Below are 27,962 nucleotides of genomic sequence, written 5' to 3' on the forward strand. Positions count from 1 at the left end.
TTGAAATGGAGCACTTTGATTTTATACAGCCATGTGTTTTGCTCTCTTAACAATAAATTGTCTTGAAGCTTGAAGTACAGCACAAAAATTTTCTTTCTTTCCAGTATAGACAGATTCACTCCATTAAGGTTACCTGAAACTCCTTGGGTAAGGTATTTGGAGCAGGCCACAGTGCCAGGATGACCAAACCCGAAATGTCAGATGCTGAATTTCTGGGCTCCTGATTTGTTCTCTCCCTCCCTCCCTTTCTTTCTTCTATCCAGGTTCTTCAGCTCTAGGACAAAGGTCTAAATCCCCACCCCATCCTCCATACCAAGGGTGCTGGATGGGAAGAGATAACGTAGCTTCCTGGAGTTCGGGCTCCATTTCCTAGCTCTGGGGGCTCACACCTGAGCACCCACCGGCTCCTGCGCCATTTACTTCTCAGGCTCGGCAGGGCCTGGTTAAGGTCCTGGGAGCACTTCCGGCCCTGGCATGTCAGCGGGAACAAGTGAACACAAGGGACATCTGGTTGGTGAAGGACACAGGAAGAAGAAAGCTAAGACTTTTCTCAGGTGAAAATGGCTCGTTTAGAGGGGAGTTCGGAGCAGGCACCAGCAGTTACACACTGAAATATATGAACTGGATTAGCAAAATAAGCAAAACTTAAACTTTATTTTAGAAATCTATGAGCTATAAAAGAAGACCATGGCAAAGTCTAAGGGTAACAGAAACCATACTGGAGTGTCGGAGCACTCTAGGAGTAACAGGAGATGGGAATGGGGGTGGTAAGGTGGGGGACTCAGGATTTTTCTGGCTTCAGAAAGTCAGAGAGCCCAGACCACAGCCAGAACACCCTGATGTTGGTTACAGAATCTTTATGAAGGTGTTCACCTGCGGGAAAGAGAAAACCCCAATGTTAAATTTCATATTTTCAGCAGACTACACTGTAGTCCACCCCCAACGCATAGGTAGCCAAGCCCGAGAGTTCTTTGTGAGGAAGGGAAAATAGGTATGGAGAGGAAATGTGACCTGCCCTGGGCCATACGCTGTCAAGTGGCAGAGCTGGGAAGAGCATCCAGAAGTCTCATTTCCCTAGTTCTAGAATGCCTTAGCGGAGGAAGTTAGCTGAGAAGCACATATTATAAGCCAATTATTTAACAACTATTAACCCAAAATACTTTAGAAAATAGGGATGATATTTGTGACTTGTACAAGAACCCACAGCCTTTGGCGTGTAAAATGCAGTATGAGGCACAAGACCCATTATACTGACGTTTGAAGCAAAGATAAAGTGCAATGAAGGAAAACCATTAGAAAGCAGGAGTTCGGGTCTTCCCCACCTTTTTCATGAGTTCCTCTTGTCTGGTTACGTCTTCAGAGAAATCATCATTGACGTCTAACACCAGCACGGGCATGTCCAGCAGAGCCTCAAAGTGGAGCCTATAAAAAACGCACACATTTAGGGAGCAGAAAAAAGAAAGCTGAGCCAAGCTGCACATTCTCACAAGGTTTTAAAAATTCCGAGAACAGTTCTGAAGTCATGTGACTTCTCAATGAAATGGCGTTTAACAGCAGTTGTAAAAAAGAATTCAATAAAATTAGTGGGAAAGAGGAAGGCTGAACTTTCCCTTTCGAGTTGAGTTGAATCCTGAAGGTGAGAGCCCTAACATCCTAAGTGGACGGCACACCACACCTGAGGAGCAAAGGCCCAAACAGGGAATGTCAACTTAGTAAACTGACAATTTCTCTAAAAATTGTTGGCCCTTCCCCCCCAGCCAACTCTATCATCATCATCATCATCACCACCGTGTTTAACCCAGTGGAACTTTAAAAAAACAAAAAAGCTGGAGAAAGGGAATCTCAAAAAAAGTCTCTTGGAATATACAGATTACACCCAATATTAAATTTCTGAGTTGGATAATGCTGGACATTTCCTACCACTTCCAGTACATTCTGAACTTCTTGTGGGGCTGCATGTCGAACTTTCTGTGTTAAGGTCTGGTGTAGGGGGCAGGCCTGTGTGCTGCTCTCTTCTCCACTTACTTGGTGGTCTTGTGAACCAGCCAGGCTTCGTGCTGACCATGAAGCTGCTCCAGATAAGCCAGCTCAACTCCCCTCTCTTCTTCCCTGGCCCTCTGGTGCAGTCTCTTCAGACAAACCTAGAAGACAATCCCCCAGCCCCACCGAGCTCACGATTTGGCTGTCACAGTGCAGTCTTGAGGGGGCTCTCAGATGCACTCCTGATGTCTGCCCTGGACGCTACACACCACTGGACTGCTTCTGAAGCCTTGTTTTCTCATTCCATCACAGGTTAATGGCAAACACCAGCCACCCAGGAACCTGGAATGACCCTTCTTCTTCCTCCTCCCAACCACATCTAGGAAGCCACTGAATGCCCTTTAATCTCTCTCCTGTTCATTCTCTCCCTGCCTCTCTCTCACCTCGGCCCCGGTCGGGTCCTCACCACCTCTCAGCTGGCCTATAGCAACAGCCTTCTGGCTCTCTGCCTCTTGGAAGCAGTGAAGTGGACAGGAAAAGACCAGGCCTTCACGCCCGAAAGTACAGGATTAAGTTCCCGTCTCCACCGTGCACTGGTGGTGCAATCTTTGTGGGCTTCCCTTTCCTCATCCTCCACGTACCCACAGGTCGCTGTGGGGACTCACCGAGGAAAGGCATGGCAAGTTCCTGGTAAAAGCTGTTTTTTCCCTCCCAGTCTGTCCTCTCAGTCCACCCTTCCATAGGACTCCAATATAATGGCCTTACTCTCGTTGCTTAAAATACTCCACAGGCTCCTTATTGCCTACAGCCATCACCCCCAGGTTCAAGGAAGGATAAGCAGTGCGTATTTGCAAAAGGGTAAGTAATTTGAAACATCTCTTTTACACCAGAGCAAACACTCACTACAGCAGAATGCAAAATCTGCATAGGTCAAATATAAAGTGAAAAAAAGCGAGGCTTGGGACTATCTCTCCTTCCCACCCTCTTTCCAGAGTGTGCACAATTCCTTCTACCTTCACCTGATAGAAAAGTCTGAAGCCCATGGCTCAGAGACTGTCACCTTCTCTCTGTCATAGGAGGCCGTTCGAGGAGTCTGGCCACCCCGCCTACCTCTACTAGCAGCTTCCTTAGCTCCTCCCCTGGACTCACGGCTTTGACCTCCCACCTACAGGGCAGACCAAGCTCTTTCACACCTCCAAACTTTTGCTCCAAACGTTTGTTTCACCTGAATTGCCTTCCTTCCTCTCTCTGCCATTGAATAATGTCATTGAGATGTCATTGACATTGAGAATAATGTCATCTGTCCTGGAAGAACAGGTGGATTAACCCACTGAGTTAGGACTTCCTTCTTTTAAACACTTAAAAACTATCCCCAAATGTAGTGCAGAATAGTCCCAAAGAGGCAGGGTCTTTGTGTTTCCCTCTTGTCCTGTTTTTCCTCTAAGGAGACAAAATCATATAAACAAATTTCATTTATGATCTTATGTCCAACTTTTCAAATTGATTAACAGAGACAGATCTAACATGTTAATACTTTTAACTCTTATCCCTTCTGGTCTCTCCCTTTCCCCTGAATCAGTAATTGTCCCAAACTTAAAAGAGGTCTTCTATGTGGTTTTGTTAACCATTGTCACCCCAATAAACTTTAATTAATAAAGTAGTAAAAAAAAAAATAAATAAAATAAAAAATAAATAAATAAAAGAGGTCTTTCTCTTAGGGATCTATAATGTAGTTAGATAGTAAGACAAAATATGCCAAACAGTGACTCAAGCGCTACACTGTGGAGTCTGGACCTTAAGTGCAGCAGTCAGATAAGGGAGGGAACAAATGGGCTCCAGCAGACAGAGCGGTGTTTCCTGGACAGAGCGGGAGCTCCCCCTTTATCTGCGGTACCAGTTCACTAAGCGCCACTGTGAGAGCCGGGCGCTATGCTAGGCCTGGGCAAACATGACTGCCAGTGGCATTTTAGCTGTATCAGAAGACAGAGGGAGGTCTGCACAGGGTGCTCTGAGCGCATAGTGACTGGGGGAGACCCAGGAGCAGGCCAGAGTCCATCTTGTTCAGGCCTGGGCCTGGCAGAGTAGGTGGTCAACACATATATGTTGCTTGTATTCATTTAACGTTTTTTAACATGTGACGTAGTCTCTCCCCATTTTCCCCTACTTTTATCGTTTTCATTCCTACTTTCCTTCACTCTGAACCTGCCTTTTTCTTTCCTTCTTTCTATCTTTCTATCCCTACATCCCCACCCCACAGCTGATGGCTTCAAGACACGTCCCTTATTCCCCACCCTCCCCAATCACACAGCTTTACACCCCGGACTCCCAACTATCCAGTTCTCCACCCTGCTGACAACCAGCCAATGTTACTTACTTTTTGTACACTTTCAGAAATATTTTACACATTCTTATCCCCACCTTTTTAAAAACATACACACACATATATAGAGTGTCCTACCATATACTGTTTTTGCTTTTGTTCACTTAACAATATGTCTTGGAGATTGTTACATGTTAGTACAGCACTTTCTCATTCTTTTTCATGACTTTAGAGCTTTCCAGTGCATGGACGGAGCATAATATATTCAACCGGCCCCTACTGATGACCACTTGGTTTGTTTCCAATAATTTGCTCTTACAAACAATGCTGCCTTGCACATGAGCCTTCTTGCCTGTGTGGGAGCGTATTTATGGAGTAAATTCCGAGGAGCATAACTAATAGGTCAGAAGGTATGTGCACTTGCTAGGATATATGCCAAACTGCCTCCTTAGAGCCTAACCAATTTACATTCCCACCAGCAAGGCAGCTTCAGGATTTTTAAACATAGCAAAGCTACTTAATTTTCCTCTCTGAGAAAAAAATATTATCAGAATTAATGAAAAGGCGTAATTTAAAAAATGTGACTTTATGTTTTGAATTATACATAAAGGCAGAGCAATTCTTTTTATAAAAACTATATTCATTCACTGCTGGCAGGCAAACATCGATGCTAAGGTCTCTCCTACAATAGGCTGACATTTCCATTTTTACTATTAATTTGCTTAATAGAGCAAACCTTTCTTCCCCCCTAGAAGTCTAGGTAAACTCCTATTTTGAGCATTTGGCATAATTCTTGTTTTACTGATACGGTTACAAAAATTCTTTTAAAAAAAAATCCCGTGCAAACAGTGTGCTTTAGTCAGGTCCCTCTTCATCTCAGTCCTTTGGGGAGGACACATCTGAATGTAAATAGATGCAAATGGAAGGGAGGGACCGTCCTGCCATCTGCCTCCCTGCCCCCTTAGGCCTCCCCCAGGAAGGGCTGCTTTAGGTTCTGCATTACCTGGGGAGAAGCCTGAAGGTAGATGAGGCCATGTAATTGGACCCGGTTGGCAAACTCCTGCAGGAGAAAAGAATGCCAGTCCTGATAGATATGCCACTCCATGTCACTGAGGGAACCATTTTCAAAAAGATTCTTTGCAAAGATATACCTGTTTGGAAATGTAAGTGGGATGGGGGGAAGGGAGAAGAATGGGAAATGGAATGAAAGGCAAAAGAGAGAGGAAGCAGAAAAATCAATAACCAACTTGTTCCACATCTATTCAAGCCACTTACCCCTTTTGGCTCCTTATCAATCTTTAAGAAATCTGAATTTTTTTTAATTAAAATTTATTGGGGTGACAATTGTTAGTAAAGTTACATAGATTTCAGGTGTATAATTCTGTATTACATCATCTATAGATCCCATTGTGTGTTTACCACCCAGAGTCAGTTCTCCTTCCATCACCATATATTTGATCCCCTTTACCCTCATCTATCACCCCCCCCCCCCGCCCTTACCCCCTGGTAACCACTAAACTATTGTCTGTGTCTATGAGGTTTCTTTTCTCATTTGTTTCTCTTGTTCTTTTGTTGTTTTTGGTTTATACACCACATATCAGTGAAATCATATGGTTCTCTGCTCTTTCTGACTTATTTCACTTAGCATTATAATCTCAAGATCCATCCATGTTGTCGCAAATGGTCCTATTTCATCTTTTTTTACCGCCGAATAGTATTCCATTGTGTATATATACCACAACTTCTTTATCCATTCATCTATCGAAGGGCATTTTGGTTGTTTCCATGTCTTGGCCACCGTAAACAAAGCTGCAATGAACATGGGAGCACACGTGTCTTTATGGATAAATGTTTTCAGATTTTTTTGGTAGACACCCAAAGAGGGATTGCTGAGTCATATGGTAATTCTATTTGTAATTTTTTGAGGACCCTCCACACTCCCTTCCATAGCGGCTGCACCAGTCTGAATTCCCACCAACAGTATATGAGGGTTCCTTTTTCCCCACAGCCTCTCCAACACTTGTTACCATTTGATGATAGCCATTCAAACTGGGGTGAGGTGATATCTCATTGTGGTTTTCATTTGCATTTCTCTGATGATTAGTGATGTTGAGCACTTTTTTCATATGTCTATTTGCCATTTGTATGTCCTCTTTGGAGAAATGTCTATTCAGGTCCTCTGCCCATTTTTCAATTGGGTTGTTTGTTTTTTTGTTGTTGAGTTGCATGAGTTCCTTGTATATTTTGGATATTAGCCCCTTACCAGGGGTGATGTCTGCAAAAATCTTCTCCCATTCAGTTGGTTGTCTCTTTATTTTGTCAATGGTTTCTTTTGCTGTGCAGAAGCTTTTTAGTTTGATATAGTCCCATTCATTTATTTTAGTTTTTACTTCCCTTGCCTTTGGAGTCAAATTCATAAAATGCTCTTTGAACCCAAGGTCCATAAGTTTAGTACCTATGTTTTCTTCTATGCAGTTTATTGTTTCAGGTCTTATGCTTAAGTCTTTGATCCATTTTAAATTAATTTTGGTACATGGTGACAGATAGCAGTCCAGTTTCATTCTTTTGCACATGGCTTTCCACTTCTCCCAGCACCATTTATTGAAGAGGCTGTCTTTTCTCCATTGTATGTTTTTTGTTTCTTTGTCAAAAATTATCTGTCCATGTTTATGTGGGTTTATTTCTGAGTTCTCAGTTCTATTCCATTGGTCTATGTGTCTGTTTTTCTGCCAATACCATGCTGTTTTTATTATTGTTGCCCCGTAGTACAAGCTAAAGTCAGGGAGTGTGATACCTCCAGTATTGTTCTTTTTTCTTAAGATTGCTTTAGCTATTCGGGGTCTTTTGTGGTTCCAAACAAATCTGATGAATTTTTTGTTCTAAGAAATCTGAATTTTTGACCTCTATCTCCTTCCTTGCTCAACACTAAGATGGGAAATAGCATCTAGATTTTAGAGGCCCAGATCACAGCTCTCCAGATGGATTAATCCTCTGGAAGAAAAGGGGCATGGGAAGAGCGTATCTATTATTGGTCACTAGCAATTTTCCCTGCTGGAAACCACTCACGACATATAGCAAATGGTGCACGTACACTCAAACTTTTGCGATTTCTTTATTGTTACTGTAGCAAGCCCCCAAACAAAAACCAATTTAGTACAGACCACCCACCACATTTCATTTAAGGACTAAGGGCTTCTGAGTCTCCAGGCTGCTGAGACATGCTTTTGTTTAGCTGAGAAGTGGAGAAGGAACTGTATTTCAGTGGTGGCACCTCTGTAGCAGGAAATGCATTTCCTACTAACTGCTGGATTACCAAGACAGCAGACTTTCCGCCAAAAGCACAGGTTCTTATTTACTTGCTTCATCTGCTGCTGGGCCTCTCACCCAGATATGAGAAAGCTAAATCGAAAAATCAACTAGTTTTGCCCTTTGCTTACTTCCACAACTTAAGGAACATTCTGGTAAATAGGAAATCAGAGCTAACCAGAGACCATCACTTCAGAAAGGTCAATTCTGCTTTCATACCTCAGGCATTTTGGTACAAAACACAATTTACATCCTACACAATAAACTCCAGTTTCTAAGGCAACGTTCAGCAACTGGCCACTTCTGAGAAAATGAAATTCAGAATCCTGGCGTACGAATGGCTCAGGGAGGGAGGGATATACTTCAAGGTTGTGTGTTGTGTGTAAGAGAATGGGCTGCAGAGTCACACTCCTGAGTCTGCCGCTGCCTCCAGAATTCACCAGTGGTGTCACCAGGGGCACATACCAAACTCTTAGCCCGTTTCTCCCTCTGCACAGAGAGAACAGTAGATGCCACCTCGCAGAGTTGTAGTGAGGCCCGTATATACTACTCGCAGGTGCTTGGAGGAGTGAATGGCACAGAGCAGTGAAGGTGTTGTGGTCGTTATTATAACCACCTCTTTGCTAGGCGATGAAGAAACCAATTTGGGAGTCCAGAAGCCAACTCTCCCGGTCTGGAATGGTTTAGCTATAGTCTAGCTAAAGGCAACAAAGAAAAGAAGTGACTTTTGAAACTGAATTTCTGAAAAACGTTTTCAACGTCTTCATAGGTAACGTGGAAATTAAGATCTTATAAAGAGATATCAAGTATCTGTTAATAAGCCGTATAAAAGGGGCCCTCGCCATTTCTGAGGATGAGCATTTCTTTATTTCTCCAAAGCCGGTGGTGATGGATGGAGAGTGACAGTGGAAGGCTGGGACGCTGATCCCTACGGGTAGGGAATTACTGCAGCCTGAACGCAGCCGCTGCTCAGAAGAACCAACCTGAGTTCAGAGGCGGCAGGGTCCCTGCTCTTAAAACCCCATACTATTGTTTTTTTTATCTCAAACAGGGAAGATGTGGATTTCTTCCTGCCTGTCATCCACTCTCCCAAACAACCGGCGTTCCTCCTTTGGAACACACAGAACACGTGAGCATGTGTGCAGCCTCAGAGCTCCCTGGCAGACTAAGGCCGCCGTGAAGGCAAGGACTGGGTCTGTCTTGCTTCCTGCTGCAGCCCCAGCTGGCCTGGTACCTGAACACAGACAGCACTGAATGCATCCGCGCTCACTAAATGCATATGAATGGATTTTTAAGAGTGGAATCACTCCAAATTACTATCAGGATTAGAATGCGTAATTAGCTATCCTTTCTGTCTCAAAACTTGCCCCCTTCGAAGAAAACATCTAGAATGTTGTAGCTGCTTATAGAGCAATCTATTTTCATCTCCTCCTTTATGAGTGAATGTTAAGATCGTGTAGCTTCTAAACAAAGTATATTTCTGAGGGTTCCCTCATATGCCTACTTCACTAAAGGGCTGGGAATGAAAACATGGTTGGTCAGTATGTTTTAAGTAACTCCGGTGGTTATATGTGATTCATCTTCCTAGTTCAGGAGACATAGCTTGAGAGAGGGGAAAGGAAAATAGGAAGTAGTATGCCCAACAGGTGAAAACACCACAGTCTAGAGCCCAACCACTTGTTATTCACAAATTCAGCTCTTACAAAGGGTAGGCTTCCTCGGGGTACACAGAGAAGGAATGTGTAGCCCACAGGGTTTGTTTTACATATCTTGCATGATTTTAGGCAATATTAAAACAAATCACATGACATTTACAAAGGTACCTTTATTTTCCCCTCCAGGAGGCATTCTGCGAGCACAAAGAAGTAGAACTAGTTTGTCTAACTTGGAATTAAATGGGCAACTAACTTAGTGTCTTTAGAAGTGAATGGACAATGAAAATGCAGCATTTTCCATTTTGGGAACGCACAGGGGCTTAAGATAGACCGTCATGCTTTAAGCCACCACCTCACACCGACACAAGTGATTCACAGCCTGCAGATAAAAAACACCTCACCAGTGTCCAGATGAAGGAACCCTCACTGTATCTCCAAATGGCTTAAGTCACAGCCTTGTCTGGTGGCACAGCCAGGAATTCTGGAGTTTAGATGGACTAACGCCTCTGGAACAGATGGACTGAATCCCCAAGCCAGCTACTAGCTTTCATTAAAAGTGCCTCCACATCGCACTCTCTCAGGTGGTCAGGATGACGCCCTTCCCCTGACCTGACACAGGCAGTAAATGTCCATTACAGACTCTGGCCAAATGAATCACCACTGATTCATTGTGTTTCCTAGAACAGATACTGATTTAAGTGTCTATTCTGTGCCTTTTAGCATGTAATGTTTATATTAGGTAACTACCAGGTTGCCTCTGTGCCAGAAAAGAATAGGAAAACATAATCAGTGGCAATGTGGGAAACTAATGAAAAATAGAATTTCCTTTCTTGACATATATGATAACCCTGTGGAATTATAAATCTGAACAAATCTGTATAGAGTTATCTTCAAAAAGACGACATTTTTTAAAAGTACATTTTTCAGTGACCAGAATGGTGCAGGGTCTGAGGAAGAAGAAAAAACATGCAGCGCAGAGCACAGGGCCTGTAACCAATGGAGGGCTCGGGGTCTTACCTGTCACTGTACACAGACCTCTCAAAGACCTGTACCGCTCCCTTGGCCTGTAAGAGCTTTTCAGGGAAGGGCTCCAGCTGTACCTTCAGGCGGCTCATAAAAGAGTATGTCTGGAATGTGTAGGACCATCGTGCTGGCTCCTGGTACATCATATCCAACAAGTTTCCAAGATTTTGGGTAGTGCAGGCCTAGAGGGAAATTACAAAAGAGAAGTTCCTGGAAGGCATATTTACTTCATGGTGTTTACCTCCTCCTTTCCCCCTGCAGGTTTACTAATCAATGAGAGAAGCCATTACAAATTTCCTTCTACTAAAAAGATACAATCACATCCCCCAGCTTAGTCAAAGCTGCATAATCAAGGAAGAGATTTTCCTACTTTATTAGACAAGAGTCTGATAGACGGAGACGACAAGCCACTTTCAACATACCAGAGAAAAGCAGAGGAAAAACCACACACAGAATTAGCATATTACTGATTGACAGGCTTGTGGAGTCTGTCTGAGGGAGACTTAACAATCAACAACCATTTAAAACTACACTTGGAAACAAAGTTTTCCATTGTAATACTATGTTGCCTCCCTCTTGAGCTTCCATTTGTGGCTATTTCTTTATAACTTCAACTGAGACAAGAAAGCAACTTATTATTTGAAAAATCCAACCAACCAAATAGAATTCTCTCTCTCTTACAAGAAGGGCTACAATTTGTGAAAACAAACAAAACCCTCCTCCATTCTACAGACTTTATGAAACGCATCTGAAGACCCATTTACCACATGTGCAGTTGGGGAGCATGTGTGGGACACTCAGAAGGAGCCCTGAATTCTTTCCTGGGCTCGACCACTGACTCAGTGCAAAAGTGAGTTCTACATAAAGCACTTTGGATCTGCACTCACTCAGTCACCATTAACTGAAGCCTGTGTGGAGGTGTTACAGGGGGTAGGTCTGCTCAGATTTATTTCCATGTTCACTGTGCTATGTTATCTCAATCTTCAAAACAGCTTCATGAGGTACTACTGTCATGCCCACACTCCTGAGGAGCAAATCTACTCAGAAAGGTTAAGTCACTTACTTGGCCAAGGTCTCATGGTGAGTAAGTACCAAATGGGGACTCAAACTTGGCTTCCTGTAACTTCTTCATTCTAATATTTCTCCATTCAAGGGCGAGCAAGACATGGTTCCCAAACTCAAGGAGCTCACAATGCAAAAGGAAAAGGGGCGGGGTGACAAGAATATAAGGCAGAACAGTTCTGAAAGCCTGCTGCACGAAAGCCCGCTTAACGGAGTGGGGTGCTGGGTTAACAGATGCAGTAGATTGGCTGGGTGGGGCTATTCCACCAGCAGACTTTGGGCTACCAAAGGGAAACTGTTCTGCAACTAAAAACTGCACAGGGGCCTGCACAGTTTCTGAAAGAACCATCTCAGCTACAGAATAAATGCAAGCATTGCTTCAAACACATAAACAGAGGGATAATCGTTGCATATAAAAATATTCAGCAATTCAAAAAGAGAGGACCAATCTGTGTGCTTAGGACAAACAGCCTCTTAGGAGGCAGCTGTTGCCAGAAACAGGAAAAAACAGAAGAATCTCAATGAGATTCAAGAGATTGCCACATTGATAAGAACAGGCTGTCATAAAAAAGGAGCAATATAAAAAGAACATTCTTAAGAGAAAAATGCAATTGCCAAAACAAAACACCCAATGAAGATAAGTAACTAGCAGACTATATACTGCAATGAATCTAATTATTGAATATCACAGAGTATCAGCTCAAGAAATTTTCCCTCAGCTAAGAGGAAAAAAAACAGAAAATTATGAAAGAAATGAAAAGACATGCAGGTTGGAAAAAGGAGATGCAATATACATCTAATATAGTGATAAGGTTGGGTTTTTTGTTTTTCTTTTTTCCTTTCTTTACTCTGGAAAGACACATCAAGATATAATGCCACCTGTGCTCCATCTGACAGCAATTAATTAAATTATAACTCAAACAACTTTGTAAAGAGGGGCTAAAATGATCTGCAACTTCACAGTACCCATAACTCAAAGTTACCTAGCCAAGGAAACTATTTTCCTTCTCACGTAACAAGAGTCCAATAGGGAGAGGTGAAACGCAACCCCCATCAAAAAAAGAGATGAGCAGAGGAAGGTCATTCCTCCTAAGGTGTGTGTCTCCCTCACATCAAATTTCACCATCACCGAGAATCACTGCCTAATAGAAACATTTCTTATCTCTAAGAACAGAACTATAGTTTAAAACTATGGTATAACTAGGAGTTAGTCAGAGGTAAGCGACCTGAAAAAAGCTAAAATCAAAGAAAACATAAAGAAAGAAAATTTCTGAGATGCAAGACTTTCCACCACAGAGATTCACTGAGTACCAGAAAAGATTTTTTATGTATTTACATATGAAGCGTGCACACACACGTACCCACAATTGGATCTATCCTGGCAAAATGTCAACAACTCACAAAAAAACAAAACAAAAACCTAATGAGGGGAAAGGGAAAAACATGAATTCCTTATATACACATATAAAAAGGATCATAACTATATAACACTTCTCTACAACAGAAACTATCTGTTACATTCCAGAGCAAGAGAAAGACATTTTTAGACAAGCAATCCGTCATAAATTAGACCACCCACATACTTTTATTAAAAAAAAACACTTCTCTAAAATATATTTCAACCAACTGAAACATTAATCAAAACAAAGAATTAAGAAATGGGAAGATGTGGTAATGAGTAAAAAGTGGTCAGTGATCAACCAGCAGAACAGTTAAATATAAAGTAACCATTGTTAATGTGGTTATCAATTTTAATGCCAATTTCTATTGTTACAAGAGAAATTTCACAATGTTAAAACATTCTGGAGCTCTAAAATTTCAGCAGATTTCAACATACCTGGAAGACAGAGTCTGAAGAAAAAGGTAATAAAGAAGTAGAGGATTTTTTTCCTTTCCTTCACAGACTCTATTAATATTGAGAGATTTAAACATGTATCTTTTTAAAATTTAAATGTTTATGGTAGAATAAAAATAGTAAATTTGCCATATGAATGACGGGGAGAAAAATAAAATGTCAAAGATAGGAAAAAGAAAAAAAGGCAATGGAAGCACAAATAAGGTGGCAGGATTAATTAAACATAATCATAATAAAAGAGAAAAATTCCCAGGAAAGGCAAATTCTAAGATTGGGTAAAAACGAAAAATCCTGTTCATCAAAAAAATATTCAAAACAAAAGCCTAGAACAAGATGACATAAATTGGTTGGCGACAAAGGGACAGAAAAATCCACTAAGTAGATGCAAATAAAAAGAAAGCATGTATGGCAAAACTGTATTAAGAAAAAAAAAAGCGTTAAATGCCACAGGAGGGTTTTTTTAATACTAATAAACCAATAAAGACTCCACAAAGTTATGAACCTTTTTACATGAAATAATAAAGCACTGAAATATATACACATATAGCAAAGCCAATTAAAAGTACAAGGAGAAATGGACAAAACACAACAAAAGCACAATACTTTAACATATTTATCTCACAATTTAATACAAAAGGTAGGATCCAAAAATGAGAGCTTGGAGGATAAGACCCTAAATCATTTTCTTCCACATATCTAAAGCTGGGATACAACTTAATATGTTCATTAAACTTAACAGACATTTTAAATATTGTGTAGAAGTGTTATTAAATTCATGATGTATCTTAACGATCAATGGCATCTTAGAATTCATAAAATACATCCCATCAAACTCCATACCTTATAGATAATACATATTCTTCTTAAAAGTCCATGGCACATTTACCAAAATTGATCATACATAAATATTGATCATACATAAGTCACGAAGAAAAACTCAGTAAATTCCTCCAATTAGAAATTATATAAGCCACACTGTCTGACCATAACAAAATAAAATTAGAATAGCAAAATAATGCACACACAAAATCTCCTCAGAAAATGTAAAATACTTTAGAAATAATTATTGGCAAAGAATAAATCAAAACTACAATTACAAACTATTTAGAAATTTCAGTTAAAATTTTATTATGTCAAAATCTAGAAGACAGGGCCAAAGCTTATTCCATGAAGAAAATTTCCAATTGCAATTGCTTTTATTAAGGCAGAAAAAAGGAAAAAATACACAAACTAATCACTCAAACTGAAAAGCTTAAAAAAAAAAAAAAGAAATTCTGAGAAAGTAATGAATGAATCTAAAGGCAAAAATAATGCAAGCCCCCACAGAATTAAAAACTAAAATCCATGATTTGGGTCTTCTAAAAAAGGACAAATAGATAATCATCTATCTAATCTATCCCTCCCAGAACAGTCACACAAATAAGCAACATCAGACAAAAGATACAATAATTCTGGATACAGAAGAATTAAAAATATAAAAGAATACATGTACTAACTTTACTTTATTAAATTGGAAAATAAAAGGACAATTTTCTAAGAAAAATTATCAAAGTTGACTCAGGAAGGTTAAAAAAAAACCCCTGAATAAAACTTGAGAAAGAAGTGGTTATCTATTTCCCCCAAACAGCACTGAATCCTTATCATTTAAAAATTTTATTCCCCTTTGTATTTTCTTAGGGTAATCTAGAACTAGAATTTTGATGTGGAAAAATTATCTATCTTGTTGACACTTTTGTTAGATTTTACAAAATTTTCTTTCAGAAAAGTTGTACCAATTTCCTCATACTTTCAGCAACATTGGATATTATTCTTTTTCATCCTTGCTAATGGGAGAGTCAAGAAAATGATTTCTATCATTAACTTCAAAGAATAGGTAATTCCTATGTTAAAAATGATGCAAAACTTCTCAATTCATTTTCATAACCCTAATGGTAAAACCTGTCAAAACTACATACACAAATAGTAATACCAATCAAACTTATAAATATACATGCAAAATTCCAAACATGTTAGTAAATTCTAAATGGAAAACTAATAAACTGGAGCTTATCACCTAGGCAAAGAAATGTAAAATAAGACCACACACCATTTAGCTATTAAAAAGAAAAAAGATGTAGCTACAAAGATACTCATCATTGTTTATAACAAGTTAGAAAATTAAGTATTCAAAATAAAAGACTTGATCACTAAATGACAATATAGCATATTATGCAGTATACTGCCACCATTAAAATGGCATTACTATGAAAGGAAGACCTTGTACATCAAGTGACATGCAGGTGATAATCATAATTTCTGTTTTAAAAAAGTAAATGTACAAATGTTTTAATTAGTTTATGCAAGTGTATGTAAATATATGTATTTTCTCCTCTGTAGAAAGAAATCTAAAAAGACGAAATGTTAATTAACCGTTTTACCTCTCAATAACGGGATTATGGGAGTATTAGTTATCTATTGCTGCACAACAAATTCTGCCAACATTTAGTGGCTTAAACCAAAAAACATCCGTTATCTCATTTTCTGTGAACAAGGAATTTGGGACACACTTAGCTGAGTTGTTCTGCCTCAGGGTTTTCCATGAGGTTCAGCCAGGATGTTGGCTGAGACCAGAGCCATCTGAAGACTTGACTGGGGCTGAAGGATCCACTTCCGAGAAGACTCACTCACACAGCCATTGGCAGGACTCTGTTCCTTGCTGTGTGGGCCTCTTCACAGGTGGGGATGCTTCACGTCATGGCAGCTGGCATTCCCAGAGCCAAAAGTGATCAAGAGAGAACAAGACGGAAGATGCGATGTCTCTTACAGCCCCTCCCCCCCCCAGGGAGTCACACTCGGTTATTCCTGCCACATTCTGTTCATCAGAAGCAAGTCACTAAGTCTAGCCCACACTCGTGAGGAGAATTAAGGTCCATCTCTTGAAGTGAAAGCGTATCAAACAATTTGTGGACATATTTTTAAACCCCCACAACAGGTGACCTGTGGCATACTCAGAAAAAAAGATACATAATTTATTCTCTAAATGGAAAAGTTAATTTCACAAATATACACACACACACCCCTACATACAAGAATACAATATAAAAAACAAATATCCTCAACAAGCATGGTGTGCCTGCTCAAAAAGGTAACACGATCCTAAGTTGGAATAATGGTAACATGGCACTCGGAACAAATTCTATGGTACTGTGGCCCATTTAGATTGCATCCAGAATGTCCCGTTCAGCTGAGTCCCACTCTTAGTAAATTCTAAATGGAAAACCAACAAACCGGAGCTCATCACCTAGACAAATTTACTTCAGAATGAGGAACAGTCTGAAGGAAAATGGTGTTTGGCTTGAAAGAGAGAAGACTTGAGGGGGAGAAAGAAGAGGCAAATATTTCATCGCCTTCAACCCTCTGAAGAGTTGCCATGTGGGAAAGTTAAAATACTTAAGAGACAGAACTTGAATCGATGAGTCATAGTCACAGGTATGCAAAGTGGCTCACACAAGAACTTTCTAACAATTCGGGTTGTTAAACCCCGCAGGAGCCACTCAGTGAACGCTCGGGCTGGCTGCAGGAGGCATGGCGGGCCACTCCCTCAGCTCCCTACCGCTCAGGCACATGCCCACACTGGCCCTTCCTGCCTCGCACTGCTGTGGATGGCATTGCGACCAACCCTGGAGCCTGTCCCAAAGCAGCAGAGCAGACACTAGGGCTGGGCCACGAGGCATAAATGACATGTGCCGTGCTTGGCGCGTGGGATGTGCTTCATAAATGTTAGTTACTGTATCTGCATTGACTCAAAGTATAACTAGCTGCTCTCTAAGGTCCTTTCCAATTTCTAAGACTTCCTAAATAAGTTAAAATCATTATAATTAACTTAATCCTGATGGTCAGCTTCAGTAGTATACTTAAGGGTAGGAATGACAAAATTAATCTTCCAAACCAGAATGGCTGGACATGCTTTGGGAAACCACACAGAATAGAGGCAGTCACTTTTGTAGGCACGTAAAAACCACAAGAATCAAAATTAAACACATTCAAACAAGTCTTATCCTCTTTGGTGTACATGGTCTGCTTTCTGGAATGAAGGTATTTTAAAGAGGAGACGCAAACTGGGCTGCTTCACCTACTCAAAGCAAGTTAGATTACTACAATTAGTTTACTCACCCACACCTGCCAACGACCCACACAACTGAAAACTTACTTTTTGCGTGCCAGCAGCCTGGACATTCTGCCATGTTGCTACAGGTTCAGTAGCTACGTGCCATTCTGGGTAAGTTTTCATGAGTAACTTCACAAAGGTGGACTTTCCCACAGCTGCAATGCAAACAGCATGTATTGGGATACTTCCCACATCAGGGCTGAAGGGGAAAGCGGCTACCAAACTCTGCCCTACTCAAGGGAACAAGTACCAGTTTTTCCCATTTCAAAACGCAGCAGCCATATACCATTGTCAGACTGAAAATGGGTCAGGCCGTGCTAACCGGGCACCATGATCAATGCAGGCAACAGGGAGGAAAAATACCCCTAAGATTTGATTTGCAGTTTTAATGTCCCAACCTCTCAGAGACAAAGAGTATTTAGTAAGAGTTAAAAATGTAATAGACCATCAAAAATAGATGAAATCAGCTACATTGCTTGAAATCAAGTTTGAATCATAGTCCTATTCAATCTGAGACTAAAAATTGCAAGTTTTCCAAGATAGAAAACAAAGATTATGATTCTCGTTCATGCAACAAATTTGACCAATATTCAGGGAGCGCTGCTACGGGCTCAGGACTGTCTGGCACTAGGGTACAATGATAAACAAACACGGGATGGATTTTGCCCTCACAGAGCTCGTATGGATAGATTACTAAAGAAACACACAAGCAACTAATAACACATTGTGCTAAAAGCAGCACTAGAAAAGAAAAATGCAGGATGGCTCTAATATAGCTAATATAGATTAGGGACGGTTCCTCGGAAACACACCTGAGGTAAAACCTGAAGCGTAGGGGAAGGGGAGCAGCATGAACAGAGGTCAGAAGACGAGAAAGAACTGGGTGCACAACAGGACAAAAGAGAAGTCTGTGGCCTTGAAGAAGCCAGTGCAGCTACAGCGTGGTCAGTGAGGGAGAAGAATGAATGACTGAAATATGCGTGGAGAGGCAGGTAGGCAGGTCGGGGCCAGGTCACGCAGAGCCTTGCAGCCATGGTAAGGAGTCTGAATCTATTCTAAGGGCGATTGGAAGTCAGTGATGATGAGCTTTAAGCAGGGAAATAACAAATTTCCACCTCATTTCTAAAAGAGCACTCCGCCAGCTGTGTAAGAATGGACTCATAAGGAAGTAGGCAGACCAGTTAGAAGACAGTAGCTTGTACCAACATCGTGATGGCGGAGGAGGTGGAAATTAGCAGTTGCTTTGGAAACTACTTTGGAGATGAAATCAACCTAGTACCACAACATTCAAGTTATCTTTTCCCATTTACACCAATGTCTGGCCCATACCTTCCCGAGCTCCAGACTCAGTATCCAACAGGCCTCCAGACATCTTTACGTGGATATCCCACAAACACCTCAGTCAATACATTCCCTAAGTGAACTCATCATCTTCCCCACGAAACTGAACTCCTTCCCACACCCCAGACCTCAGGGTACGGCAGCACCATCCACTCACCGTTGGAACTTCCTCCTCTGCCAAACCTCAAGTGGGCACCAAGTGCTTTCGCACCTGCCTTCTCAATACATTTTCCCCATCTGTCCTTTCCTCTCTAGTCCCACCTCCTGCTCAAGCCCAGGCTCCCTCATCTCTTGCCTCGCCAACTCTGGCCTTGCCCTCTTCAAGCCATCATTCATACTGCAGCCACAGGGAACACAAAACAGCATTATTCAAACTCTCTGACTGCTCCCTACTGCCTTCATGACAAAATCCAAGCCTTCAGCATGGTCTACAGGACACCGTCATCTGGCCCCTTCTTACACCTCTCTGGCCTCAGTTTCCCTTCAGGTATCCTGCACTCCCCTGGACCAAACTCCTCGCAGCTCCAATCATGCCACGTCCTCCGCTGCAAATGTGCCTATGCATATACTTCCCCTTTCCTGGTACACCTCCTCTCCTCACCCGGCCAACTCCAACTCAATCTTCAAGATTCTGCTCAGGAGTACCTCCTGTGTGAAGCCTTTCCAGACCCCGACACTCCTAAACGGAACTAGCTAATCCTCCTTCGCGCCCGGGCTGGCGTCTGGGTAAGACTCCACCACTGTCATTGTAACTGCGTTTCTCCAGGGAGAAGATGGAGCTCCTCAGGACCCGAGTGGATGAAACACTTAATACATTAATTTCAGTTCCCTCTGAAACCCACATTTGTTAAGAAACTAAAAAATGAATCTTAAGAGTGCATCTGGAACTTCATCGCCTCTGTGGGAGATGATCTTTCTCAAGTGAGTTCTACCCTTAGGAGGAACCCAAGTGGAACCAAGAGAAGGAAGGAGGCACACTTCCAGTGATTTCATGAGCCACTCATGGTTATTGATTGAGCGTCGAGATGTCTCAGCAGAAGAGCCCACACATCCAACGTGACATACACACCACTCCAACTCCTCCTCTCTGAGCACAGAACAAACAACGTGAATCTATGCATTTTGCACAGTCACACTCCTCTGTCCCACCCCCACCCGCTTATGAGCGCCTTAGCACATCGGCTCAGCCTCTGCTCTTCCCACACTTCAGTGAATAAATGCCTTCCCCTGCTCTTCCAGGCCTGTGTCTAAATCCTCTCCCCCCCAAACCCAAGGTCCAGGAAGTTCAGGACTTCTCTAACTCACACTGAATTCCTACCATACTAGGCAGCTGAATCAAACAAGAAATATTAACTGCCTGTGGTATGTTTAGCATCTAATTGTTTTGATTGTTTCATGTGTCTTGGTTTTGGTTTCTTAACAGGATCTGCATCTCTGGGGTTGGGCACCAGGAATTCACATTTTTAAAGCATGCTCGAAGTGATCCTGGTGCGTGCTTATTTTTGTGAATGCCATCCAGAACAATCTGATCAAAATCAGAGGAGCTTTTTAAAAATATAGATTTCAGAACCACATACTAGACTACTAAATAAAACCCCCTGTGCTTGTCAAGACAGGAATTACAAATTGGTTGAGTTCGTGTATTATCAGATACCTGCCTGCTCTGAGTAGCCCACAGTTTAAAATGTCTGGCCCAGTTAGTCAGTAAATAGATTGCAGGTTGTTGACACAGTCTAAAGCATGGTCCCAGCCTATCAGCTGAAAAGCTATTTTAACTCATATGAAAAGATGAAGGTAACTGAGTAGTTAGCTGGGTGGGCCTGAATGATTGTTAGAATTACTTAAATGTTTTTTGAAGTTAAAAACAATTACCTAAGAAACGACTGCATGTAGAAAGGAAGGGCCCTGCGGGGTAGGGAGTGCCACCTGTACCTGAGATCAGACACTTAGTTCATCTAAGAGCAGTCAGGACTCTCAGAAACTGACTCATGCCATTTAAACACACAAAACCCGGGATGCCAACAAATGAGATATAATGGGAAATACACAGTTCCAATTACTGGAACAATCACCCCAGGGCAACACCCCACTCCCCATTCCAAAGTTTAGTAATCAGAAACCGGCTTTGGCAAAGAATGATAGTAAGTGGTGGTGAAAATCCCTAAGAGCGGTGCCATCCATGCTGCTGTAGGGTTCGGAGCGTCTGGGGCACGTATGACAGGGCAGTATTTCTTCAACTGTATTCCAACGGAACGTGGCTCTGCCAGGCAGCACTCACAGATATGGAACAATTATTTTAAAAAAGAATTCAAAGTTACATGTTTACATTAAAACCAGACACAGCATAACTGTTTTTAGTGCTGTGATACCTGATCATAACAGTTTTTTCTTCCTGCTTGGGTTTAACAGGAATGTTTTCAGGTGTTCCCAGGAGCCACCGAGTGTCTGCCGTGGTGTTGGCTGCTTCTCCAGTGCTACACTGGCCTCCGCCCAGTGGCCAGAGAACTCAGGTCCACCGAAAGCCACTCTTCACGTAACACTGGGCAAACTGACAAATTCCTCCCTTTGGTCTCTATGCAGAGCCCCAGCTTCTTGTATCATTAGCTTTTGATATACTTTTTAGTATCATGAAAGTTTGGGGGTATCAGATCTCAGCATCAGCCTTCCCTTAGGGCCTCGGCTATCCTTGTACGTTATTATATGTGCCGTGACTTGAAAAGGGGTGGGAGCTACATCCTTAGAGATATTACTTCAATATGTTGATTTTTATTAGCACCAGGCTCGTCATTCCACAAGTCGGACCAAAGAGTTCTGCTATTAATGTTCATCTTTTCCTAAGTCATGTTTTTTTCCTCCTGCAATTTTTTCTATAAACTACGATGCCTGCTATAACCACATTACACTAAAATCTAGTAGTAAGATAATATCTGATGTAACACCTAAAGTAATACATTAAACTATTACAGTTGCATTTCATGGGAGCCTCTTAAATATACCATCACCTCCAAGCATTTTCTTCTCCTAAACAAGATGAAAAGCATGGGGAAAGAAACCAATTTCTGAAAACTTTTACCAAAAAGCAAACAAAGGCAGTAAATATAAAAATGTCTGTCTTGAAACAGAAAATTCTTCATAGAAAACTAAAGCCTTTACTTCAGGACTTTCATTTTGGTGCTGCATTCATTTACTCAGTCACTTGTTCAGGGAGAAGCTGCTCAATCTACTAACACGTAGGTACTAACACGAACTAGGCTGAGACCCTGCCCTCAAGGAACTTATACCCAACACTGAATCGAAGTACCCAGGATCAAATGGGCTCTGAGGTTACAGGCATTCTGGGAAAACTTTCAAAAATCACTCAGCAGGCTTAAAAGAAACTTAATACATTTTTGCCCTGATTCCTTTTATTATTATTATTTTATGAGAAACTACAAAAAAAAGAAAGGAAAAAAAAAGGTCCTTCACAGCTTCCAGAGCATGATCCAAACTCATGTTTAGCAGGCGACCCTCAGGGATCTGGAATGCCCTCCTCCCCCAGTGCCCACCAGCTGATTCCTCCTTTCACTGTCATTTTCTCCTTGAACTCTCTCCAGTTCCTGCATCCCGAGGCAGAGTATCCCAAGGTATTACACCGTAATTATTTGATGACTCGTCACTTTCTCCAGCCAGACTGGGAGCTCACCTTTCTGAAGACACAGACTGATCTTATGCCCTTTGCATCCTGAGTATCTAGCCAGGTACTAAGAATGGGGATGGATGGATGGATGGATGGATGGATGGACTGAGGTGAATCACAGAAAGAGCAACTCCAATTTACAGTATTTGTAATAACCAGGTCTTTCCCCCTAGGATTCTTTGCCCAATTGTTTATACTCAATAAAAGATGCTTATTAATGCTCCTCAATCACTTACCTTGAATGCTGGAGGAGAAACGTTACTAGGGAAGCCCTCCCCTCCTTCATGTACAAGTCTCTAGACTGTAAAACAGTTTCCCCTTCTCTGGTGGGGTGTTTAAAACCAAAGTGAGAAAGGTCTGAGACGACTCACTGACAATATTTCAAACGGCACTCCTGTCTTCAATTTAGATTTGTAATCATAACATAATTGTTTTCGGAAGGCGATACGACACTTTAGTGATGAATACTTTTAAAAATATAGGCTATTTTATTTTTCAGATTTTAAGGGATTCTAAGTACCAAGCTTTTCTCTTTCAATCACTCATGATGTATGGCTTAACAACTCATGCTAGGTGCCATTAGTTGTCACTTCACCGATCCATTTTCCTTACACACGCTGCAGTCTACACCTACAGGATCAGACGAACAAGACGCAGAGCAGTCTGACAAGACAAGCCGCTCTAAAGAGCTCTAACTTCAGTTAGGACAGGGGTTCACCTTCCCCTGGTCAGGTTTCCCGAATAGGTATTCTCATTCTGAGTGGTTTGGAGATGCCACCTGTGATTAGAGAACAAGATAACTCTTGATTTGATTACAACAGCAGTTTAAAATATTTCCTTTGTGGGCCCAATGACTAACTTCCACGTGGCTATCACAGCACAGGCTTCAGGCACCGGTAAACAGTGAGTGAGCACAATGGGTCAGGCAGGGGCTTAGGTGCTGGTGACACAAAGATGAACAAGACAAGAAGTGGCCAACCCAGGGACGAGGTTGGATGTGCAAACATTCTCAACAGAACTCAAGTGCTTGCAGCAGCTGTGGGTACAAAATGTGACGAGAGCACACAGAGGAGGCAGTGACTAATTCTGTCTCAGGAAGAGTCATCACGGTGTGTGGGGTGATGGAATGATGGGAGATAAAACTAACGAGAGCCAGATTAAAGGACCCCAGTCCACTTCTCATTAGTCACTTTCCTTGGGCAACTGCATTTACTTCCCAGGATTCAACAACTACCTTGAGTCAACAACTTCCACAGCTGAAATCTCAACTCCCATCTCTCTTTTAACTTCAGGCACATACTCTAACCTATCTCAGAACACCTCTCTCTATATACCATGTTTCCCTGAAAATAAGACCCAGCCAGACCATCAACTCTAATGCGTCTTTTGGAGCAAAAATTAGTATAAGACTCGGTATTATATTATATTACATTATATTATATAAGACCCAGTCTTATATTATAGTAAAATAAAACCAGGTCTTATATTAATTTTTGCTGCAAAAGACACATTAAAGCTGATGGTCCGGCTAGGTCTTATTTTCGGAGAAACACAGTATTTCAGAGGCGCCTCCTATAAAATACATCTCTCTTGCCTCCCCGGACTTCCTCTTCCTTTATTTTCATCTTCAGTTTTCAGAGTCAATGTCCAAATGAGAAACCTCACTTATCTTCTGCGAGTTGCCTCCTCATCCCTCACCTCCAAGTGGCCCAGTCCTGCCAATTCTACTTCCAAAATCTCTTTCAAACCCTCACTTCTTCTCTGTCCCTTCATTCCTGCATCTTCTCTCCCCCCAACTACTATGACAGCCACAAAACTAGCTTATCTACTCCAAACTCTGTTCCTATTTATTCATTCAACAAACTGGATGCAAGGCACTATGGGTACTATAGCAAACAAGACAGGCAAAGAAAGTGCCTGTGTTATGGACCTTTTTATTTGCTCATTCTTGCCAATTTCCTTTTTAAAATTAGTCTGGTCATGGCACATACTGGCTTCATGCTTTCAGTAGCCTCCCACTGCTTATAGAAGAAATTCCTAGCATGGCCCACAAGGCTTTTCAGTATCTGGCAAATCCTACCCTTCCAACTTCTTGTTCTGCCATGCTCTCCCAGGCCCTTTTAATCCAGGCACATCCAGCTACTTCCGTTATTACAACCGCATGTTCCTTCAGGCTTTGCCTTGGCAAACGTTACTTCCTGTGCCTGAAACACGCTTTCCTTTCCTCCGCCTTGGGAGTTCCTACCCCAGAGACTCTGAGTTTCCAAGCCCAAACGTGGCACTCATCTCAGGGTATATCAATTATGCTTAGAAGCCTGCTTCTCCCACTTGTCTTGGCTCTCCTTAAAGGACAGGCGCTGTATCACACCTGAGCCCACCTTGTAGCAGGTATTCAGTGAGCCTCAGTTGCATGAGAAAGCAAGGAAGAAGCATAGCAATCTGGAAAGGTTAAGAAGCAAAGGTCAGGAAAATTGGGAGAGGGAACTCACACCTCACCTGATGGCCTCTCCAAAGTTCTTACTTTGTGAAGTACTTTGTACCTCTCTGGGCTCTGAGGACAGAGCTTTCTTTAGGGGCATGTTTCCCAAAGTACAGGACAGGACATCTTTGAATAACACTATCAGGCACCTCTCTTCTCATTCTTTCAATGTTTCTGATCTGGCTGGAAAAACACACCCAGCCGTGGTGACTGGTCTCGCTTTAAATTCACGACTGCTAAGTCCAACAGTGGTCCTTAATGTTGCCCAGCAGTTTTACATTGCTCTCCTTCACTCACTAGAAACTTCATGTCTCTCCTCTGTTCTCACTCACTCTTTCCTGCTCTTTCTTCCTATTTCACTGAGAAAACATACAATCAAAAGACCTTCCCTAAGTCCCCACTCCACCTACTCGAGTCAGTACGCATTTAATCGCCATGCCCCCCATTATGAGAAGTAAACTGCTCCCAGCTAAGGCCAACCACGCTCCACTTGGGCTACAGGGGCCATTCCTTCTTGCTTACTGCCATCACTCCAGCAACTCTATCTTCCCTCCAGTCTCACCAAGTTCTTCCTCTTTACCAGACCATTTCCACCAGCTTACAAACGTAATCTAATTTATCTTACAAAAAGAAAGAAAAAGTAACACTCCTCTCAAATCCTCTTCTCATTTCACCCATGTCTCCCCTTTCTAGGAAAATTTCTAAGCAGTTGCTTAACCCACGGGCTCCAATTCCTCACCTCCCATTCTCCTTGAACCCACACCAGTCAGACTTTCACCCCTCCTGCTCCTAGAAGTTGTTCAAGTTCACCGAAGAGCTCCATCACTTAAACAGCATTACACAGTGGACCATCCCCTCTCCCTCACCAAGTTCTTCACTTGGCCTCCAGGATATCTTTCTCTTTTGTTTCTCAGTGTCATTCCTTCTTGGTCTTTTGTTGGTTCCTTCCCATCTTTCCAATCTCTTGAACATTTATGTGCCTCACGGCTTAGGCCTTTCCATCAACACACAATCTTCTGGCTTTAAATACCATCTGCATTTATAACTCCAGTCCAGGAAGATTCTGAACTCCAGGCTCATATATCCAACTGCCTATTCAATATCCCCATTTAGATATCTAAAACCATGTAAAACCATACACACCTAAAAACAAAATATTGAAACCACTCCCTGCCCCAAGTCTGTTCTTCCCATTCTCCTCCATTTTAAGATAATAGGAACTCTATCTTTCAAGTTACTCAGTCACCCCTCTCTGTATCTCACACTCCACATCTAGTATTTGTTAACAAATCTAGTTAGCCCTACCTTAAAACATAACTAGAATCCAATCACTTCTCACCACCTCCACTATTACCACCCTGGTCCAACTCACTAAAGGTCATCATTGCAATAACCTCCAGACACTTTCTACCTTCAATCTATCAGCCAGAGTGGTCTTTTTATAATCTAAGTCAAATCATGTCTCTCGACTGCTCAACCCTTCCTGTGGCTTTCCATCTCAAGCACAATAAAATCACATCATGGACTCCAAGGCCTACATACACTTTGACCACCTCTGACCTCTGACCTTATCTCCCCCTTGCTCATGCCACTCCAGCCACAATGGCTTCCGGCCTGTTCCCTGAACACTTTCCACCTCAGGGCTTTTGCACTGGGTTTTTTCTCTGTCTGGAAGAGTCTTCTCCCAGTTATCCACATGGTTCACTTCCTCACCTTCAGGTTTTTAAGTGAGCTTGTCTTGACTACCCTATTTAAAATTGCAACTTCCCTCAATCTCTCATCCCTAAAACTTCTCCATCACAGTAATACTACCTAACACATGGTTTACTTTGCTTACTGTATGTTGTGTATTGTCTCCCTCTCTCTACTTGAGTTCCATGAGAGCAGAGATATTAGTTCTGTTCACTGCTGCATGCTCAGAGTCAAGAACAGCGCTGGCATGTGGAAGTGGCTCAAAGAGTTATTTGTTGAATGAATAAAATAAGAAATTCTCAATTCACTGCTGGCAATGCAATACTTGCTAATCCCCTTTTAGGGCTCAGCACCTTAGAAGGTAGAAGTATCGAGTCAGAATTTAGTAACATTAAATTGAAAAGTTTTGCTTTCATTCGGTTTTAATTACTGTTAATTTAAGATACTAGGTTTCTATTTGCTCCTGTAACAGTTCTTTTTAAGTTAATACATGTTTTGAGGTTTAAAAAGTGAGTTTCTTCTAAGAAAAACGTTAAGAAATTATAGTGGGACTAGCAGAGACATGGCAAAAATAGTGACAGTGGTATATGAATAAATGAAATTTAGAAACTCTCTTAGGGTAGAGTTGTCAGATAAAATACAGGACGCTCAGTTAAATCTGCATTTTAGATGACTTTTTTAGTGTATGCCACAAATATTGTATGGCACACACCTGCACTAAAAAAATTACTTGTTGTCTGAAATCCTATTTGAAACGGGCATCTTTTTTTCCCCTTACATGTGGCAACCCTCTCTTAGGAGAACAAAGAAATTACACCCAGCTCTTTGTCGCTTCCATTTCGATCTATCCTACCTACAGACTGCGTGGCTTTTATACCCCAACAGATGTGTCTGAGCTCTGAGCTCCTAAAAATCAAAGAGGCGATGGCCCACGGTGTACTTTGGGAGGGGAATGGCCCTGGCAGCTCAGAACAAGCAGTCCCGCCGCATCAAACCGGGGGAGGAAGAAAGAGGAAGGGGGGTGTTCAGGGCCCAGCTCCCTTTCCCAGCTTCTCAGGCACCTGCTCAGCGGAGGCCAAGGCTTGGCAGCCACTTTCCGGCCCTTACCAATGTTGCCTTCGATGGAGAGCCTTCGGGGCCCGCGCCCCGGGTGCAGGCCCCTGCAAAGGGGCCCGCCCTCGAGTGGGCTCTGAGCCATGGATCTGGCGGGTACTCGCAGCAGCTTTAGAAAGAGCTTGCCTGCAGCCATATCCCACCCACGACTAGCACAGCGAGCACTTCCGCCGAGAACACTTCCTCCGAGAGCACTTCCGCCCCCGCTATGGCCTTTCACGAGCTCCGGCGCGCCTCTGACGTCAGGAGACCGCCAGGCAGGAAGTGGGGGGGGTTGAGCTGACTGGGAAGGAGGGGCTAAAGGGACCGCTCT

The 27,962-nt window shown here is 42.2% G+C and overlaps 1 protein-coding gene across 4 annotated transcripts; it reads right to left on the bottom strand.

Moving 5' to 3' along the window:
- Window positions 1-635: 635 nt before the first annotated feature.
- DGUOK (deoxyguanosine kinase) lies at window positions 636-27,855 on the bottom strand. 4 transcript variants are annotated; one of them, XM_074332181.2, is made up of 7 exons: window positions 27,644-27,844; window positions 17,391-17,503; window positions 10,279-10,466; window positions 5,304-5,451; window positions 2,026-2,141; window positions 1,323-1,422; window positions 636-873 (listed from the first exon to the last, which is right to left on the bottom strand). In XM_074332181.2, the coding sequence occupies exons 1-7, from the start codon at window positions 27,783-27,785 to the stop codon at window positions 847-849; spliced, it is 834 nt and encodes a 277-aa protein (XP_074188282.2). In that variant the 5' UTR covers window positions 27,786-27,844; the 3' UTR covers window positions 636-846. The 4 variants fall into 4 exon arrangements, with proteins under 4 accessions (XP_074188282.2, XP_074188284.2, XP_074188285.2 ...); XM_074332183.2 differs by lacking the exon at window positions 17,391-17,503 and having other exon boundaries at window positions 27,644-27,833; XM_074332184.2 differs by lacking the exons at window positions 17,391-17,503; window positions 27,644-27,844 and adding an exon at window positions 11,348-11,485.
- Window positions 27,856-27,962: the final 107 nt, after the last annotated feature.

The sequence above is a fragment of the Rhinolophus sinicus genome, chromosome 2 (assembly GCF_057876585.1).
Source record: "Rhinolophus sinicus isolate RSI-liver-muscle chromosome 2, RSI-T2T, whole genome shotgun sequence".
Classification (NCBI taxonomy): domain Eukaryota; kingdom Metazoa; phylum Chordata; class Mammalia; order Chiroptera; family Rhinolophidae; genus Rhinolophus; species Rhinolophus sinicus.